The 20,072-nt window shown below is 35.6% G+C and overlaps 1 protein-coding gene across 13 annotated transcripts in view; it reads left to right on the top strand.

Moving 5' to 3' along the window:
* The window catches only part of LOC129360290 (prominin-1-A-like), a 63,024-nt gene that overhangs the window by 14,807 nt on the left and 28,145 nt on the right, over window positions 1–20,072 (top strand). For 11 of the 13 annotated variants that reach the window (XR_008605996.1, XR_008606005.1, XR_008606004.1 and 8 more), the window contains exons 2-4: window positions 6,546–6,604; window positions 7,132–7,158; window positions 10,524–10,729. Coding sequence is in view for 3 of the 13 variants with exons in the window: in XM_055030400.1 (XP_054886375.1) it covers window positions 6,546–6,604; window positions 7,132–7,158; window positions 10,524–10,729 (292 nt within the window). In the remaining 10 variants the exon portion in view is untranslated. The remainder of the gene's footprint in view (window positions 1–6,545; window positions 6,605–7,131; window positions 7,159–10,523; window positions 10,730–20,072) is intronic. The other 2 variants (XR_008605999.1, XM_055030403.1) reach the window with 1 other exon arrangement.

The following is a 20,072-nucleotide window of genomic DNA, read 5'->3' as shown; positions in this document are numbered from 1 at the left end:
TCTATTGACACCCCAAGTAGCACTGTTAGAAATGTTTCATTTGTGATATCACAGGCATACGGTCGTTTCTATAGGAGACAGAAGATATGTCAGGGTTTCAGCCTTTCTTCATGATAAATGTAAGTAACTTAGTGAACAATGATACTAGTTGCTCTTTAGAAGGGTTTTGGATAATATATTTAATTTTTAAAAAGTTATATTTTTTAAGTACATTGTGTTCTACTGCACAGAACTACTGCTAAAATATTCAACACTGATTCAGATGTAAAATTTGTATTTAAGTCTGTAGAATTAAGATGAAATATTTGCATATTTTGATATAATCAGAATCAGAATGCTTTTATTGTTATTGTACATAGCACAACAAAATTCTGTTTTAGTACAGCCCATCCAACAGGACAGTAACGGTGAATAAATACATAACAAAAAAGAATAACATAAAAGAACAAATGTCAGATTGGCAGTACATCCCTATCATCTGACTGACATACTCGCATAGAGCCATGTCCAATAGACAAGCTACAAATAACAGATTAACAATAACGCTCAGATTTTCTTTTGAACTTTGGTCGCAAACACAGATTGTTGCAAATTTATGCCAAAATGAAATCTAGAACAACTGCTGTTCTAAATCTGTGTTCTACAAGCACAGATGTATCATAGAGAAGAATAGGCATTAATGTTGCTTTCATCTAAAGGTTGCAGTCATTTAGAAACAGATTAATATGTGCGACCTCTTTACAAATGCTCACATGTGCCCCCTTTGCTCATTTAGAAAAATTGATTGTAGCAGCCTTTGAATAAAAACTGTCATTTTCTTGACTCAAGAGTGAAACTATAAAAGGCAGAGCAAAGTCCCTTGTCTCCATTAATGTTACGACTTCTGCAGAATATAATTGTTGACATAAATCTCTTTCCTCACTGTGGCTGTGTGCATCCTCTGATTACTTTGTGAGAAAGAATCACGACAGCCTCCAGCTGGCCAGGCTCTTTGCTGCTCGCCTTACAAGCAGAGCAGAGCTGAATCAACTTCTGAAGCATAGAGTCCCCAGGCTTATTTTATAACTTTATCTCTTAATAAGCCTGTTAGTAATGCATGTTTTCACACACGGCTGCTGCAGCTTAACTTTAAAATGTTACAGCGTTGTTGATTCAGTTGGTTGCTGTTGGTGCAAGTTGATTGTGTTTTTTTTCACCCCTGCTTTTTTTGTAAAGGTTACACAGATTGTACAAACGAGTGCAACATTAAATCACTGTACTGTACTCTTCCCACAACATTAACATCTATTTTTATATTCTTTAAATCTGTCTCTTTCAGTCATCTGTCATCCTACCTTTCTCACTTTGTTCAATTGTTTCTCTTTGTCCATATTTATATAAACACATTTTGTATTTTACATGTTTTTATTTAATTGTAATTATTTTGCAGAAATCAGTTTTTAAATTTGAAATTTATAGGGTTTTTTGTGAAAAAGCTACATTTTGTTGATTATAATTGTCTTGTAAAAGCAATAACGGTAAAACATCAAAGGAGTTTAGTACTTTTTACAGGCAGTGTGATTCACCATGAAAGGCTTATATTGTTATGTGTGAAATATGTGATCACACATGTCTGAAGAATAAAAAAATCTATTTTATTGCAATTATCAGTTTAACATGGAAAGTGGTTAAGTGACTGCCTTCTCGTAGTTTAACACGGTGGATGAAACGGTGAAGATGAAGAGTTCATTTCAAATTGTCCAACTTAATTAAACCAAACTAATAGCTTAAACATGAACAGAATTGCACGTTCCATAAAAAATGATTCCAAATGCACCTCTGACTGTGGAATGCGCAGCATTGACCTCCTCCTTTTAAAACTAATGTGAACTATGCTTAAAAGCAGGTCTGTGCTGGGAAATCAAACATTTTGAATTAATTCTGAAAGTAGAGAGCTCAGATATTCAGCCTGAAATGTGCCAGGATTAAAATCACATTTTAGTGGGGAACTTTTGGATGCCAGTAGCATTTGATACTGACTCTCTTTGCGCTTTTTTTTATTCAGTTGATCAGAGTTTACATATCTTGTTTAATTTGTATGATGTCCATTGATATTATATTTCATCGTCAACCATGACTCGCTTTCTGTATCTTTTTTAAGCAAATAAAAACCTGTTGTTTGTCAAAGCCATGAACTTCACAATGTCTGTGTTCTATGAAATTTCTGAAAAGCTAATTGTGCCTAAACCACAGCAGTTACAAAGCCCAGTCTTATCATGCTTCCAGTAAGTGTTCTGTAGTTCATACTCCCATTTTATACAGTCATGTTGCCATTTCATACAAACTGACTATTTTTATTTTTGATTGTGGTTATAATTCTAAATCAGGTTAGTCATTTCCTGTAAAATAAGATAGCTAATGTTTCCAGGCCCAACATGTGCAACCTTGTAAAGATGGATACTTCTTAGTTGTCAAAAGAACATTTGCTGATGGCAGACTATTAGCATGTTATAGAGAAATACTATAAATCGCTGACTATAATGGCGGTTATTCCCATGTCCAAAGCCTTTTTTTAACCATAAAGTTACAGTCTTAAACACTTCTGGCAGATGATTTCATCCATGACACTAATCGCCTTTTTATCCTCAGACAGCCAGTCAGGTTCCCGACCGGATTAACCAACATTCAGTCATTCGGTTTAACCTACAGTAGCATAACTGTAATACCTGAGCCAACCGTCAGAAACATTTTGATTGCACCAAAATAAGAAGAAAATCTTCTTAAATAACAAAGCAGGTCAGAAAAGTTTACTAAAAATAATTAATCACTGCAACCATCAATGCCATCTTTACTGGGGATTAAATTGTAAGATTCTGATAGAAAAAAAAAACTTAATTGGCGGTAAAATGCAGGTGAAAACTGATCATTTTTATTCACCTTTTTTAGGTTTTTTGGTTTGGGAAGATTTTGCATCTTATTTTGGCTCTACTTTCCACAAACCTGCTCAATAAACAACTAACTTCATCTTGAATTTAAAAGTACCTGGATCAGAATTCAGACTGATTTAAAAGTTATTCTGCAAATCAAAATGCCATCTTGCAGCTGCAAGATTAAACAGCCCAGCCTGCTGAGATTAAAGTGTTGGTCTAAGACTGAGTTCAGTATCTTCAGCATTCCTACTGTTGTTGGCTGTCCAATTTTTTTCCTCTGCTGTTTCCAACTGAGTAGCAGATAGATGAGGAGCTGCTGCATTCCTCTGGGTGGGTGACTCCCTTCTAGTGAAAACTGAAGAAAAATTCATCTTGCCAGGTTCTGCTTTATCTTGAGCTGCCTGCAAAGCTTCAGTAAATCTGCTGGGATTGCTGTGCCATGAGTTCATTTGAAGCTCATACTCCTGAAAGTAGATACAACGGTTAATTTACCGCCTGGTACATTTCAGTTTGATGTTTGCATTTTTTCAAAGGGAAAGTATACAGTTCATAGACAGGCAGGGCTGGCTGCTGAAGCCTGTATACATCTTTCGTGTGACAAGTTTGTTTTTGAAGCTTTTTAAGGCCAGTTCATCCTGACAAATACATTAATGTGGTTTTTAAAGGACAGGCACTGGTGTAAAGAGTGAAGAGAGGAGTAATGTGGGAGGAAAAACTGAGTTTTTTGTTCATAAAGGAGGATTAGACACATCTTAAGAAGCAGAGACTGGATTCACTTTCACTCTTTTCCTCAGATGTTGTTCTTAACATTCATTAACTCCCTCATTTTTTTAACATTTCTTTCCTTCCTGCTTTTTTGTTTTTTTTATCTTGTTGCAACACTGTTTTCATTCTGATAACTTATGTCAGATATGCTGTCTTAACTTCTGTTATTTGATACAAATAACAGTTGCTGCAACTTTTATTGGAAAAACCTCAATAAGTGATGACTGACCAGCATCGTACTGCCCACTGTTCAAAAAAATAAATACAAGATATGCTTTATTTTGCTGTGGTGCCTGGATATTTGTTGCACCATTTATGAAAACTAGTTATTGTGTATTATCTGCATAACAACAGGCAACATTACTGATCCTCTCCTTCTAGTTTTGATCTGAAATGTCATTTGATCTCATCTTTTCATTAACAGAGTTACAGAAACTGATGCCCTAATTTTTCCTGTTATGAGATTTTTTCCAGCTTTCAGCCATTCAAGCTTTTGTTTGCTATAATAAAAGCTTACAGTTACAGTCTGTGTACTCCCCATGATGAATGGACTAAAAACACACCCTAAGCCCAAGGTCTGGTTGGAAACACATTGTACCTAATGTCCTCAGAAAAGCTGGATCATGTGACACTTCGCCCAGAAACGTACAATAGGGATTGCTGGCAGCCATTTTGGGGCGGAGGAACCGACCCAGAACACACGAACAAACTGACCTCGAAAGTGGGGTTGTGTTTCTCATCTTGGTGGGAAAATTTAATCAAGAATAAACATCACATAGCTCAGATGTTGGATTACAGTAAGAACACAGGAAAACTGCTGTTCAGTGAGGGACATCCAGTTAAACCGAACAGACCTGTAAACGCATCAAGTACAGGAAGGACTGAGTCAAATAATTCTGCCTTATAGATGTTTGAAAAAAGGCAATTAGATACTGTACTGTAAAAAAGGTTTGTCTTATGCATCCATAACAATTGGGTGAATGAATAACCTGTTTATATTAAAATGTCTTTCTTTAATCATATGTACAGTTCAGAAATGTGTTATTGTTATATCGAAGTCGCTCTGTAACAGCTTGTTCTGTATCTTATCTTTCGGAAAAACAAATAGTACTCTGCAGATAAAGGAAAACTTTTATGTCGCTTGCATCTTTTTTGAAAGTCTTGCTTTTTCTATCATCGTGTGATGAGTCACAGTCAGCGCTGACTGTGAACAAATGAAAGATAACAGAATCAGAGGAGATGCATTGTTTCTTGTTGCTTTGACTGTAACTTCCCGACAGTCACTTTGCTGTGTAGGCCAGGCGTCTCCAACCTGACGCTCTGTGAACCTTTCAGTGGCTCTTAACTTAATTATTGTTGCTGGACACCTGTATGAGGATAAGCTCACAACTGCATTTGGATGCTAAAATTTCAAGTAAAAAAATAAAACCGTATTTGACTTTAGAAGCTTGTGAGTTGATTTGCATATGCTGGTTTTAGGGCGTGCTGAAAAACAACTTCTTAAAGTTGTTTTTTTATGAAACAAACTGCATCATGTCATTTTTCCCACCAGTAAAAATAAAAGAGGACATCGTCTCCCATCTCTCTGTGCTTTGTGTATTAATCCTACCAACAGGTGGGGTTGAATTCCTCTTTTGGTTGTTGCTCAGTGTTTCTCTGCAGCATTTGCTCCCCCTCTTGGTTTTCTCTGCACCTTCTCAGATGGTTCTGATTCAATGTCTTCTTTTTTTTTCTTGTTTGTCTCATCAATTCTTAATTCCACACCTAAGAGCAAGGCACTGTCTTGAGCTACAAAATACCTGTTGCACATTTTATAAATCAAAAATGGATATTTATTTATTGGTTATAGGGGTCATTCTTAAATGTCAACTTTGTCAAAACGTAGTTTTTGTTGTTTATTTTTGTCTTTTTAATGTAATGATTGACTTACAACTATAAAACAAACCTTTGTCTTACTTGTGCTGTTTTTTTGAACTGCTTAGGGATTATTTATATTCTGCAGTGACACTGGGTATACACTTTTATGGACATTGTTGTACTTATTTATTAGATGCATTTGATCTATTTCCTGCTCACAACATACATAGGAAGATGGTCAGTCATCAATATTTTCTTCGTTAATGCACAGGGTGGGGCTCCATTTTTTTTCCACTAAAATGTTGACAATCACAACTATTTGACACAGGAGCAAATGTATTTCCCAGATGATGCTGAGTGAAAGATATAAAGTCACTCGCTTTGGGTAATAGCAGACTGCTTAAGTTGTATTTATTTTTGTGTTTTATTTAGAGTTTTAAAAAAAACTGAAAATGGTTGAAAACGTTTGAAATGAGTCAATAATTATCACAGATTATGTAAAAGTTCATATTGTTACTTTTATGCAAAATAAAGTATGCATCATAACGTCATTCCAGAGGTGTATTAAAAACTTATCTTTTTCATGATCTCCCTGCGTGTCTTATTCAACACATTATTGACATGCATCATGATGGAGACACACTTCATTTTATTTTATTTTTTTATACATAAGTCTGGGCAATAACAATTCAATCATTATATAGTTTAATGTAATATATGTAAAATATATGCAATATATATTAAATCTTGATGACTTCAGCTTTGATTCCAGACTTTAACTCCACACCAAACTGTCCTTGTGCTAATGGACTTCATGTGCAGAAAAGAGACTAAAGAATGAAAGGAACTCACAACAAATTGTAGAAAATAAGAAAACCATGGAGACATACCTGTTCAAACTGAATATACAATAGTTAGGTTATGTTTGAGTTTTTAGACAACTTGTTGGAAACACAGTGAATTGTTATTCCCGTTATTTTCTGGAAAATAAAATTGTTTTTCTTGTGCTGACAGATCTTATTGTGAAGCTGGCAAAGGACAAGTTTGGAGCCATTCAAACAGAATATCAAAAGGTGAGTGAAAGACAGAGAAATAACCATGTCTTCATCTGGATGTTGAATATCTTATGCAAACAGTAAACAAATACAAAAAAAAAAAAATCTCTGGGATACTCTCTGATCCAACATTCAGTTAAAATGTAAAAAATGCTTGTATTGCCATATTGAAGCAGGACAGATAAGGACTGCTCTCAGGGTTTAATACTGATTAATGATAGTAATACTCCAATTACAACCTTTTATTAGCCTAGGCAACACAACCTTTTTTTCTGGTAAATACCCAACATTTGGGTGCAACTTTTCTGTATATAAAATAATTTTGAGCCTGGAAAAGAATAAAATTTAAATGAACTAAAAACAGCCTTTTTCACTATCTATGTGTTTTGTTACAATATGCAACAGTGCTTTTGCATGCTTGCTTTGATTTAATTTTCTATTGCTCGTTTTCATCTCATGTTTATGTTTTGTGGCTTTGCTCTTTCTCTGATGCTGCATTGCCGTGTCTTCTGCATGTCCTCTTCATCTCGTCTGGCTTCCCCCAGCCAGAGAACATAGTGCTGACCCTGCAGGTAAAGTCCACACTCTGGACTTCCAGTCCAAGCCATATTCAGTGTGTGCTTCTGTAAGTCAACAGGGCGGCACAATTACAGCTGAGAAAGGCATCTTAACTTGTTCAGAACTTCGTTCCATCTCATCATTTGATAAGTTACAGAAGCATCAGCGATTAGTTGTGTAGCCCTTGACTTTCACGCTACCATCCCATTTTCCTTCAACCCCATCCTTCAGTTTGTCATGTTCTCTTTTAAAAGCATATTCTCAGAAGGAGAAATGCAATCACAGAAAAAAACAACAGTGCTTAATCATAACATGGTAATTCAGATTTTTTATTTGTTTTTTCTTTTTACCTGATTGTTGTTTTCAGTTTTGAACTGGTTGCATGTTGACAATTCTGAAATGAGGACCTTTTGTTCCTTTTTAGTTGCGGCATAGTTTTTGTTGTAATAAGTGTCAAGTAACATAATCCAGTATTTTAACATTAGCAGTTTGAGCACATTTACAGTACAAGCCACTCATACTGCATATCTATGTGTTTTGTTACAATATGCAATAAAAGGCCTCGTAGTAAGTTTATATATTATTGGATTTTAAAAACTAATTGAAGCATTTTCTTGAAAATAAGTCAACAAAGGCTTGTTGATTTCTGCACAGATACAAATTTGCCTGAACATGGAGTATTATTGTCCCTCAATGGTGAAATTCAGGTTTATTAGCAGCAAATTGAAAAACAAATGGAAGCAATAAAATGAAAACAAAAAATAAGAAGGTAAGGTGAAAGTGAAATAAGACGTCACATCAGCCTGCATGCATTCACTCCTATTTTTTTACCCTTAACTATTATATTGTATGGAGTTCTTTACTGAGTTCTGACTGATTTATATGCGATGTAAACTGAGATCATTCAAATCCACTCCCTTTACCTTTCATCTCCATGGAAGTTAAATTAAGGTAATAGTTTGATTAAGGTAATAATTTTACTTATAAAAGAAAAGTAAAATTTAGACTTTGAGTCACAAGAAGGGTGCAGTAAAAAAGATTTATTTGATTCCTGACCTTGGTCCATTGATCCGGTGCTTCTGCTATAACAACAAATCAAGCTGAAATAGAAAAAGAAAATGCTCAAACAAACGTTTTCCCCATTACCGGACTGGTGCATCTCAAGTTATGACTTAAAGGTATTAAATTTAGAGTCACATTAGGCAGGTTATTAGCAGGTCTAATGGTGGCTGCTGGCACTAGAGTTAATCAAATTTACATCAGTAAGACATGTTGCCACCCCATCATCCCCTTTGTTCTTATTAGAAGGGCGTCTTTTTCTTTTGGGCACTTGCCAAGACAAAACTGGAGTCCAGAAATAGTCTAAGCTGGAGGCACTCTAAGAGATTTTGTGGAAAGAAAAACATATATACATGGCTGACCTTTTTGTGTGAGGATTCACCCAATAACAAGCAGTGCCCAGAAGCACAATGACAGTGCGGACATTTAAATTTCTACAATGTCCCCAACAGCAGGTTGACGTTGGGGCTTTTAAATGACTCACGTACATTTAAACTCACTTACGCCTCCTGCCATTTTCTCCTTTGCTTCCTACCAACATTACTACTGTCCAATTTTTGTTTTGTAAGATTTGATACCGGGATCCTTCACTCTTATGACTTTAGATCAGAAAAAAAAAAATTATCAGACTTATGATACCAGTAATTGCTTTTCAATTTAAAAAGTTCTTTTGCACAAATATTTCCTGAAGAATAGAGGAATATTTCTGATCCGAAATATTCGGATCAGAATATTTCGGATCCGAATATTTAAGATTAGTGCAGATTAGAGAGGAAGACCTGTTCAGCCCTTCGGGACCACTGAGCGTCATACTCTGATCTTTTCATACAAGACAGGCAAAAACCGTGGTACTAAAGTTACATTTACTAGGAGGGATTACTAACAGCCTTTAAAGTTTTGTCAAATTTCAAATCCTGTGATGAATGCAGGTTTAATAGGGCAGACTCCTGTGGAAATTCAGATAAAACGAGGCAGAAGATATTCACAGAGCATTTCAGCAGCAGTTTAGTCAACCTGAATATTTATGGCATTCAGATGGATCCTGGGATTACTGAGGCTTTGTGTGGAGAGATATGTCTGTTTCCTAGGTGACCACATAAAGACAGGACAGAGTCCTATACATTATAATACATTATATTGTAATACTAGGAATATGCTGTTTTCTGATTTTAAAATGTAGACTACTATTAAAAAAAGTTATTTCAAAATTATTCATTTTCTGTCAAAATCATTCATTCAATTGAACCTTTCTCAGTTGAATCTCAGTGAAACTGGTGATCATCTCAGTTCTTGGTGGATTTGTCTTGTTTCAAATAAAACCTGTTTTTGTAAGTCAGGTTCAGTTAAAGAGCTCCTTCACAATGTTTTTCTGCTTCCTCTTCAGTCAGGTTTTTCATCAGAAATGAAAAACAACACTGCAGGCTAACTCAGATAGGTCAGATTCCTGCTATTGTTCTGGTCTCCATTATTTGAAATATGCACACTGCCAGAGGGTTTTCTTGTAGCGATACACTGACCACGCTTTTCAAGTTAATGCTGTTTTCCAGGTTTCTCTGATGCATGAGTTGCCAGTTCTGCTTATTTTAAGGACTATAATTCATAGAAGGACAATCGGACAAAAAAGAGGAAAACGTGTCCTTCAGATTCTTTGATCACTGTTTTGAAGATGACAGAAAATAAAGTATATTTGTACAATGCATTTAGATTATTAAACAAAAAAAAACCTTTGTACCCAATGTTGGTTGATGATGTAACTTCTTAATTCTGATGCATTTAAGGCATACAAATAAAAGTCTTATTTTCATGTACCTGTCCTGCTGACCACCAAACAGAAACAATAAAGAGGAAAATGTAATCTCTGACTGATTGATTTGGGGCTTATTGATTTTTTTTCTTCAGATTTTTCTGTTACAATTTGAATCTGTTATCAATGAGTCTGAGGTTGGTTGTCCCATTTTAGCTTGTTAGCAAGAGATAATTAAAAAATCTGAATCAAATTAACTTAGAATGTTCTTTGTTTATGTACATGTCCGTTAGACAAGAGGAGTTTTTGCAGCCCTGGGATCTTCCAGATATTTTTAGATTTGTTGCTCTCTTTATCCTTGGCCTCCTTGTGTGTCCTTCCTTCTTTCTCCTCTGTTTTACCCTCATTAATCTCTCCTTTCTTCAATTCCTGCCTTCCAAACTCTCCCAACCCAACACGTAATCTCCTTTCACGTGTGATTCCCCATCTAACTTTATTTCCATATTTATACCCCCTTCTTGTTTCTTTTATGATAATACTCATAGTTTCCTCTCATTCTTCTTCCACTGACTCCAGGCCATCTATTATGAGATAGGCTTCCTCATATGTGCAGCGGTGGGTCTGCTCTTCGCCATCCTCATGCCGGTTGTGGGACTCTTCTTCTGCATGTGCCGCTGCTGCGACAACTGTGGTGGTGAGATGCACCAAAGGCAGAGGAAGAACGCGGACTGCCGGCGCGGCCTGCTGGGAACGTTGCTCTTCTCCACCTCGCTGGTCATCACGTGAGTGTGTAATTTCTGGCAGATGCAGAAATTACAGAAATATGATCATAAAAATGCATGTTATTTTTAAAGAAATATTTGAATGCACACACTCTTGATTACATGCAACACCCTCTCCCTCTTCAGCAGCTTTGTGCTCATAATTATGTTTATGCACAGATATTACAGACACATTCCTCCTCTGGTCAAACACTCAGTCATCAGCCTTCACCATCCCCCCATGTTGTTTGCTAAATATAGTAAAGTCTTACTGTAGATTCTGCGTGGCAGCACCCTTCATCCTTGTGTTCAGTCTAAGCTTGGGTCTCATCGTCCTGCATTGGGTTCTTCCACAGAGCTCTATCATGTCAATAAATATTCATAATCATAAATAAAACCACAGGATGCCTTAAAATGTCAAATTCATTCATGTGTCTTACAATTTCATCTTTTCTTTTCTGTTGAGATTTTGCTTTATGCTTTATATCCACAGCAGATCCCTTCATCTTATGCTCTGACATTTTTAATGTTGAAAAAACTCAGTTTTGAAATTGCAGTGTTCCTATTAAATAAAAAATTAAATTAAAATCACACGTGAATAAGCTTGTTCAAAAAATAAGTTACTAAAAATCATGGCAGCCCCAGATATAAACAGCTGCATGTGATATAATTAAGAGATGGTGTTAACACTCATCATTTGTCAACCGTTAGAGGAGACATTGGCGATTTATTCAGGCGTTGGAGCAACAAGCACCTAATACTTTTAAACGTCTACCTATACAGAGTTTTGTGGGAATTGTAGTTTGTGATTTTACATCAAAGCTGTGGACTCAACACATTTGAATGACACACAACCTTTTCTTAACTTTACGATGCTGTGAGAGCTATAGTGGAGCCAGCTGCACATTGTCTGAAGACATCTGTTGGAACTTTCCACAATCAAAAGGTTTCTGAATTTTAAAGAAGTAATAAACTAATTTGTAGCACGATTAAGACAATTTTTTTAAATAGAAATGTATTTTTAAATGTCAGATGGCTTCACTACAAATGCGGATCACTTCATTAACATTCCTACTCATTATTTTTCTGCTCAAAAAAAAAGCAAACTTCATCAATGCAGAGTTAAACCTGCTTAGGAGACCCACTTTTTGAGCAGATCTGACTTGAAACACTCAAAAATCCAGGTTTGCAAACATTTATCTCATGGATCTTCTTTTCTTTTATTTTGATTTGCTTTGCAGTCTTGGTAGCAGCATGAAATCTTTAGCCTAGTGGTTTTGAGAGAGCTCTATTTGCTGCTTGTGCTCAAGTGAAAGGATCCAGGAGTGTACTTAATTTGATGTTCTTTGACTTTCTGTCTTCATGTTATAAGAAATTCCACAGCAATAACCCAGCAGCCTAGACAGAGAAGTCTGCAAGCTGCATTTCTGCTCTTATTAAATCTCCCAAGCTACAAGGTAGAGATGCAGCAGAAGCTCTAATGAAGCAATTACAAGCTGAGCGAGAGGCACAGAGCCCAGGAACTGACTGCTTTTTACTGCCACACGAAAGCTGACAGCCAGGCTCACAGGAGAGCAGTGGTGACATTTATTTCCCAAGAAGTGTTCAAACCAGATTAAGGGGAAAACAGCAGCCAGGTGAGGTTGGGAACATAAATAGGCAAAAAGTAGTTGTTGGTACAGAACAAAATTGACTTCATACTTTGTTTTGCATAGGTAAATTTGAGGCAAAAATACATGTTTTCGAAGATATATATATTTTTAAGCTCTTTCCGGAGATTCCTACTAACTGTGAAATTCAGTTTATTTAAATTAATTTATTCACTGAAAAGACAAGTTACTGAAAATTATATCCAAGATTACACTGATGTTTAACAGCCAGAAGGTTTGGGTTCCTGCATAAGACAAATCTGTTTGCTGAAGTTCTTTGTTGCTAATATTTACTAAAAAACAATTTGTTGGTGCTTGACAATCTAAAGGTCAATGGGTTTGTTTTATGGTTTTCACTTATATCTTTTTTGAGTAGTGATTCAGGTTGTAGGAATGTAATATCACTTTGTTCTGTGGGAAGGTCCATCCCAATTTACACTTCACCAGAACCATTTCACAGTTCAGTTCACAGAGATTAAAAATACATTTCTGTACATCAGTTTATTGTGGCAGTGGCGCCACAATAAACTAATTTTTCATCAGATATAGTTTCTTGCTGTCATGTGACTTTAGGCTCTTATTCTGTTTTTTTGCAGAATATTACATCTTAGAGAACAAAACCTAAAGCTCCACTTATTCATTAATTTTTAAGTTTATCTTTAAAAATATGCACTAATCTGAAACAACAGTAAATGGCCTCTTTACATTTTTGTCTGTAATGGGGATTTACTTTCAAAGCACTGAAAGACTGACTATCTGACAAATAAATAAATAAATTGTCAGTTATTTTGGCCTGCAAACAAACCTCTGACCACAGCAAAGCAATAAGGGCATGACAGCAGCAGGAACATCCTCTGCTTGTCATCATCCATCACACCAAATAACTAATTAAACTCAGATTTGGAGCAAGTTGAAGCAATTGATGTAGCAATAATGAGCATGCATCTTTAGCTCCATTAGATTCTGGCTGTTGTTGATTTAAACATATCTTCTGTCTAAACATTCATTGCTCTGGTCTTTTAATATTTTTACCTTGAATTGAAATATTTTAATTGAGAATTAATTGATTATTTTCAATGTTTTCCCTGATATTTATGTACATGGATCAACATTAGTAAACATTTTATGCAGAAAATGTGCAAATGTTCTTCACGTATCACATCTGTGCTCTCATGCATGTTCGTTATACTGATAGGACACGTTGCATTTTGTCTACCAGCTACGCTAAAGCCACACCATGCATTATTTAAAGAACAGCAGGAGCTATTTGAGTCTGTCCCAATCAGCTCTGATTCAACATGACCCATGCATGGATTTATAATAAGAAAATGAAGATCCCTCCTTTTATTAGAGCTGAGTGGAGGAGCCCTGCTCATTCTGTTACCCAGCATGCACTTCAACAACCTATTTCAGTTACTGGGTGTCCAACAGTATTAACAAAAAAGGTCAAAAAATTACAAGTCCAGTAGTTCATGCTTATTATGCTAATCAGATGGGTTCTAAATAAAGATAGTGCAGATACTTTGAACTGAGTATTGACCTAAAATCCCAGGCAGACAGTCTAGTGTGGTAAAACTTGTCCTCAGCTGGAACGGCCCATCCAGTGATCCGAAACGAGAGAACAGAAGGCTTCCACTCTGAAATATGTCCTCATATTAAAGGTTTAGCTTTTCCAACATTTCCAGGGTAAGATTATGCTGCTGCAATAAGATATAAATATAATTTAAGGCTTGCTACATCTTCATCGGGAGTTCTGATAAGTGTGAAGGACACGTTATGTGCTGTTGTACATCCTGCTGGCATAAACAAACCTCTCAAAACATACATTATCAGTTTTATGCATATAAAAATTCAGAAAACAAAAAAAAAAACAATTTTTAAAATATAGTATAGTTATGTGAAATAGTACCGTGGAGCTGTGATGTGGAGCTTAATAAGCCCCCTGCTGTAAGCACAGGCTGAACAAAACTTCACACAGTCAGTGTTTTTGACCCAGAAAGTTCTACTTTTATTATTATAACTGTATGGGAGAATATTGCTCATTTTTCTTTTAAAGATTTTTTTTGGCACCTTTGCACCCAAATTGTAATATTTTTATGTTCAAAGTCAATGCATTCAGCCAAACACCAATAAAAATAGCATAACAAATTAGTCTTTGTTATGCATTTCCACAGTTTTCTTTATTAAAGTCGTAAAATCTTTGCTTTGTTATTTTGTCAGCTTCTTGTGCCTGAAGGCCTGACTTATTTTCTTTTTGGAACAGATTTGTTATTGAGTGTGTGTTTTCATGGTCTCTGTAGTGCCTCATGACTTATTTGCTGTTCCATTAACAAACTACATGTTTTTCTCCCACTGCATCCACCTTCAACACACAATGGCAGCTCGACACAAATCATTCCTCAGCTAATTAACAAGAGAGGCCATCCTAAGAATGAATCCTCAAATGCATCTTCTTAATGCAAAACATCCCTATTAATCAATTTCTAATTTTCACAAGTCTGTTTCATCATGAAAACCACATTATCTTTGCGCAGTTTATTTTGCATATTCCACTGTGGGACTGACTGAGGTGCACAGGCATGCGTAGGCATTCTTGCAGAGTTTTACTTAAAAGTAGAGATTATATGCCACATTGTTCCTTGGGAGAGAAAAAAAATGAAAAGGAAAAGCTGCATGACTCTGGGATGTGCTTTACGTCTTAGCTGTATTTCTGCAAAGCTCGGATACTCTCCTGCCCCAGAAGTAAAATTTCTAATACAGCTTGGTCTGTTTTGGCTCTGGAATAAAATAAAGCAAACATTGTTATATATAAAAAAAAAAAACATGTTGAAAAGTTCATTTCAGGAACTCATAATCGTTGTATTTTAAGAAAACTCATGGTTTGTTAAACTCGTTGAAGGAATTGTAGTCTTCTGTAGAGAGATTTCTCTCATGCAACTCATAGATGTGAAGATGTCTAACTTCTGAAATTAAGATGTATGAATAAATGAATTAAACATTTATTTCCAACTTCAGAACTGTAAATATTAATACAAGAAAAAAGAATATTAGATCATTCATACAGAGCCACTTAAATCATAAATGTTTTAATATTTCATGAGTTTCTTTTGTCAGAAACAAACTTGTTTTGTCTTCATTCACAGCTTTACAGTTGAAGTTGACTCCAGATTAAAGAGCAATGAATAAATGTCAACGCATTAATTCAGTAGATATCAGATATGTATCCTGAAATTGGGATGTTAATTTTTTATTTAAATGGAAGCCATTGAATGTGGAAGAAGTTTTGTTTTGGATAATATTTTTGTGTCTTGCTCCAGAAAATGGTCAAATATGATCAAATCCAGTTCAGTTAGTTATGTTTACCTTTGATATACACTATATACATGCAGTTTAACTGATATAATTGCTTTAGAAGCATTTTTTGTGGTTTTCCTCCAGTTTAAAATCATCCTGATCTCCAATGATTTCTTTTAGGTTCAGACTTCAGTTATTATGTCATCTTCTCTGGACTGTTTTCAAGGAATTTATAGTTTCCAGACAAAAACGTACACAGAGCACTGAGAATGAAAAGGGCAAGAGAGCTAAACAACAGAAAAGGCATGTGAGAGCTAATTTGTTCATTGCCTGGTAATATTTTTATAAGGAAACTGTAGTTGTAACAGGATGCAGGGTGCAGACACTGACCTGATGAACTGTGAGGAGAAAAAAATACACTGTGAAAAATTATTAAACTAGCTGCATAAATTACATAACAAAAAAGAGTGAATAAAATTATCACTTATCCCTACTGCCTCAAGTTAAACATATGATCTTGATTATTAAAATGGTATTATAATTATTTACTTTTATTACATTTTATCATGAACACTCTATTTAGAACTATGAGAGGAAATGGATCATTTTCTGTTGTCCTGCTCTTAATAGAGTAAGAATAACAAGCCTATGTTTTCTGGTTAATTAGTCAGGGTATCTGCTCAGGCATCCAGAAAGTTGTGTGCTGATTAACAAGGATGCTGTTTGTCACACATATTACTTGCTGGTATTAAAGTCTTAAAAAGACTGTGATGTGCATAATTTTAGTTTTTATAGTATTTGTTAGGCACTTCTCAGCAGACAGTGGATGTGTCAGTGTACTTGGTTTGATTCCAGAATGTTTAACTCAGCACATATTTGTCCCACATTCCCTAATCTGTCTGTCTAACATTAACAACAACAAAAAAAGAAAAGAAAAGAAAAGAAACAAAGATGTGCCAAAAATAAATGAGTATCCTAATTTCAAATATTTTGGATTGTCACAGCACCATCCCAAACTTTTTCCCCTCACATGAAGGTGACAGTTACACTTTACAGTAGCTTTTCAAACTAAAGCTGATGTCTTTTTGAGAGATGGGAGGAGTGAGGTCCAGTTCCAGCAGAGTGAAACAAGGGGACGGCTGAAAGGCGACTGCCCCGGCCTTGCAGCCGCAGTCATGCTGAATGCAGCCATTGTTAGTTTGCAAAAGCTATGGAGCCACTAGACCATGTAACACACACTTCCCAGCCCCCAGTAGTGGCCTAGATTCTGCAGCACAGCACTGGACTGATGCTCTTCTTCATCTGCTGTTCTGAGGCTCCCACCCTTAGGGAAGAGTTTCATGTGTCATTTGGCTTTTTCTCAAACAAGAATTAAAGCCCTTTTCCAGAGTTGTTAGAGGTAAGTCCCGCTCTTGCTGTGTTAGAATTTTCCCCTCTGGTCAAAACGAGGCAAAAAAAAAACAACAAAAAAACACACAGACGTGCAACCATTTTCCAAAGCTAAATGTAGCGGACAAACTTAGAGCACAACATGCTAGTGGCTCATCCCAATATTCTTAAACCAAAGGAAGAACACATGAAACCAGATTAATGTAAAATGAGTTGATGTTATGAATAATAAAGCGATTTTATTACAGGAGAGTTTTTAAACATCAGAGCAACAAATATTATTGGGACCTTTATAAGATAAACTAGAGAAAAACAACACATGGTTTGCAAAAATGTGGCAAGCATTGTCTTCATACCCTATTTTCTGAATCACATAAAAACATACTTTAATAATTTAGAACTTCTAATAATTAGAAGTTAGAATCGGGACTAAAGATAGTCCAGCTGTTGGAAGTTTAATCTCAATCTTAAATATGTCTGTTATATAAAGGCCTCAGAGATTTGTTAGAAACTTTAGTGAATAAACAGCATCATGAAGGAACACAGCAGACAAGTCAGGGAGAAAATGTGGAGACGTTTAGGGCATAATTAGAATAAAAAACAACATTCCAACATCTTACAGAGGATTGTTCAATCCATCTCACAGAAATGGAAAGAGTGTAGCACAGCTGGACATGGATGCCTTATGATGAGGTAAGCAAGAGGTAACTTTGGAGGAGCAGCAGAGATACTGCTCATGTGTGTGTTTCTCCAATCTGAGCACTTTTAGAGTGATGTCACTGCATGTTTCACATGTAATTCTCATAACTACAAGTCTCTTTGATTTTCATGGAATCATTTCATAATATTTTTGTAATATATGATACAGTTAGAAAAAGCCCCCCATTATAATAGGTAACGCATCCAATACTGACGTGAAGCCTCAGGTGCTTCCTTGCAAACATCTAACAAATTTCTGTGTCTTGGTTGAAATTGAACATTTGGCCCCAATTTAATCTGTCTGTTTCTGGCAGTATTTTTTAAATGAACGAGGAACACAAATCAGCAGTAGAAAAGCTGAATTTGCGTGCTGTGAATATTAAATTGCATACCTGTTGCTTTGCTGTAGCGTTCACATCCCACTGGGTAGAAGCAGAAAATCTGAGATACATAAAGGAAAGAACGCTCTTGAATAAGAACATCCTTACTTATCTTAACCTTCACAAAACAGATTGTTCTTTTTTCTTCAAAGTTTTCAAAGAGAAACTTTTAACACTTTAGGTTAGAGAAAGTAGAACTCATCCATTTAAAGCTTTTGATGTTTTTCCTATTAGTGTAATATAAAAATAAATCACATTAAAACATACATATATATATTGTAGAGTGGCAGAAGAGACTCTCCACAGCTTCTTTCTAAGTGCTTTGCTTTTCGCTCAAAGACTCTTTGTTAAGCACCAGATTCCAGTGACCTTGCTGGACACCAGGGAGACAGAGTGAGTGAGAGACAAAGAAAAGCAGAAGGAGGTGGGCTGAAAGAGAGACAGAGGGAACCGAGTTCAGATTCTACACAAGGGAAATATGAGTTTAATATTAAGCCTGATGTTAACATGTACAGTATATTGAGTAATGTGTTCATTTAGAAAATCCCAATACATAATATGGACAAGCAAGAAAGTTTGATTTCATGAATTTAGCAAAAACTTAATTTATAAAAATTTATGAAACTGTATATTTTCAACGGGGAAAGGAAAAACTGAAGAGAGAGAAGGCTGAACAAAAGGTTTGTGGTTGAAGTTGATAGTTTTGATCTTTCTTTGGTAAATTATCATTTCTCTGTTTCACTCTACTCATCTGACTAATTCACAAGTTTTGAGTTATTCAGTAACGGACTTTGTGAAGCCCTACTTGTCAAAAATCAAGTTAATTTTAGTGGTGGGACTCAATTAAAAATGTTAGTCGAGTTAATTGGAGGGTCTTTTTTGCAATTGATTGCATTTTGATCAAAAACCATAAATCATATAATAAGCAACATTCTCAATTCAAAACCCTTTTTGTTTATAATCTGTTGAATAAATAGGCGTGAGCTCAACAACAGCAATATTTATTGTTTTTATCCTAATATCTAGGTTATTCTACCATCACATTGGTGCAAACAGTTATCAAACCTACTCAGATGTCAGGTATGTTAGAAACAGTTGGGTACATGCAGTTTGGTATATGCACTTCTTGCTCTTTGTTTGTTGCAGGTATTTTCACTAAGATCTTATTTTAGGCTAGAATAGCTTTGCTGATAAAAGCTAACTCCTTTTAGCACAACTAGTCTTTCCCAGCATCTCATCAGATTGTTTTTTGAAGCATATATTGAGTCAAGAGAAGCAACCTTGTCGTCAGCTGTTTGTCAGATTTGTGGCTATCATAGAAACAGGCAAACAAAGGTTACATTCTGAATGTTTATATGAAAAAAAACGCATTTTCTTTTAAATTTTTAATGTTTTAAAATGTATTTAATAATAGAATTTAAATTAATGTGTTAATGTCCTGGCACTACTAATTTTGTGTAAAGTTTCAATTTGAAGAGTAGAAAAATGAAATTCAATAACTTCATAGTTCTCTTGCTACTGTTCTGCAGAAAAGCACTTGTACACATGTAGGAGAGTCAGAAGAAATTGGAAATAGTATATCTCATCATGCCCTGTCTAAACAGACATTACTGCCCTTAATGTGGGAAATGTCTTCAGTTTAATGTCACATTAGATTTTATTCAGAATAAAGACTGTGACTAATGCAGCTGCTGCTCAGAACACTATAAGGATAAACTACACACACCATCTTCACTGCATCACATATGTACAAGCTGCTTTTGTACTTATGCTGAACAACAGACACACACACACACACACACACACACACACACACACACACACACACACACACACACCCACACACACACACACACACACTCACATCTCCACTGCTTTTTTATTCAATGAGTCACAACAACCCGATTCATTTCTATTGATCTAAACCATCCCAGTTGCCTCTGAGTCAGTCCC

This window comes from Poeciliopsis prolifica, unplaced genomic scaffold (assembly GCF_027474105.1).
Source record: "Poeciliopsis prolifica strain line A6 unplaced genomic scaffold, Auburn_PproV2 SCAFFOLD006, whole genome shotgun sequence".
Taxonomy (NCBI): Eukaryota; Metazoa; Chordata; class Actinopteri; order Cyprinodontiformes; family Poeciliidae; genus Poeciliopsis; species Poeciliopsis prolifica.
The sequence above is the reverse complement of the archived record's forward strand: the minus strand, read 5'-3'. Positions and strand labels throughout refer to the sequence as shown.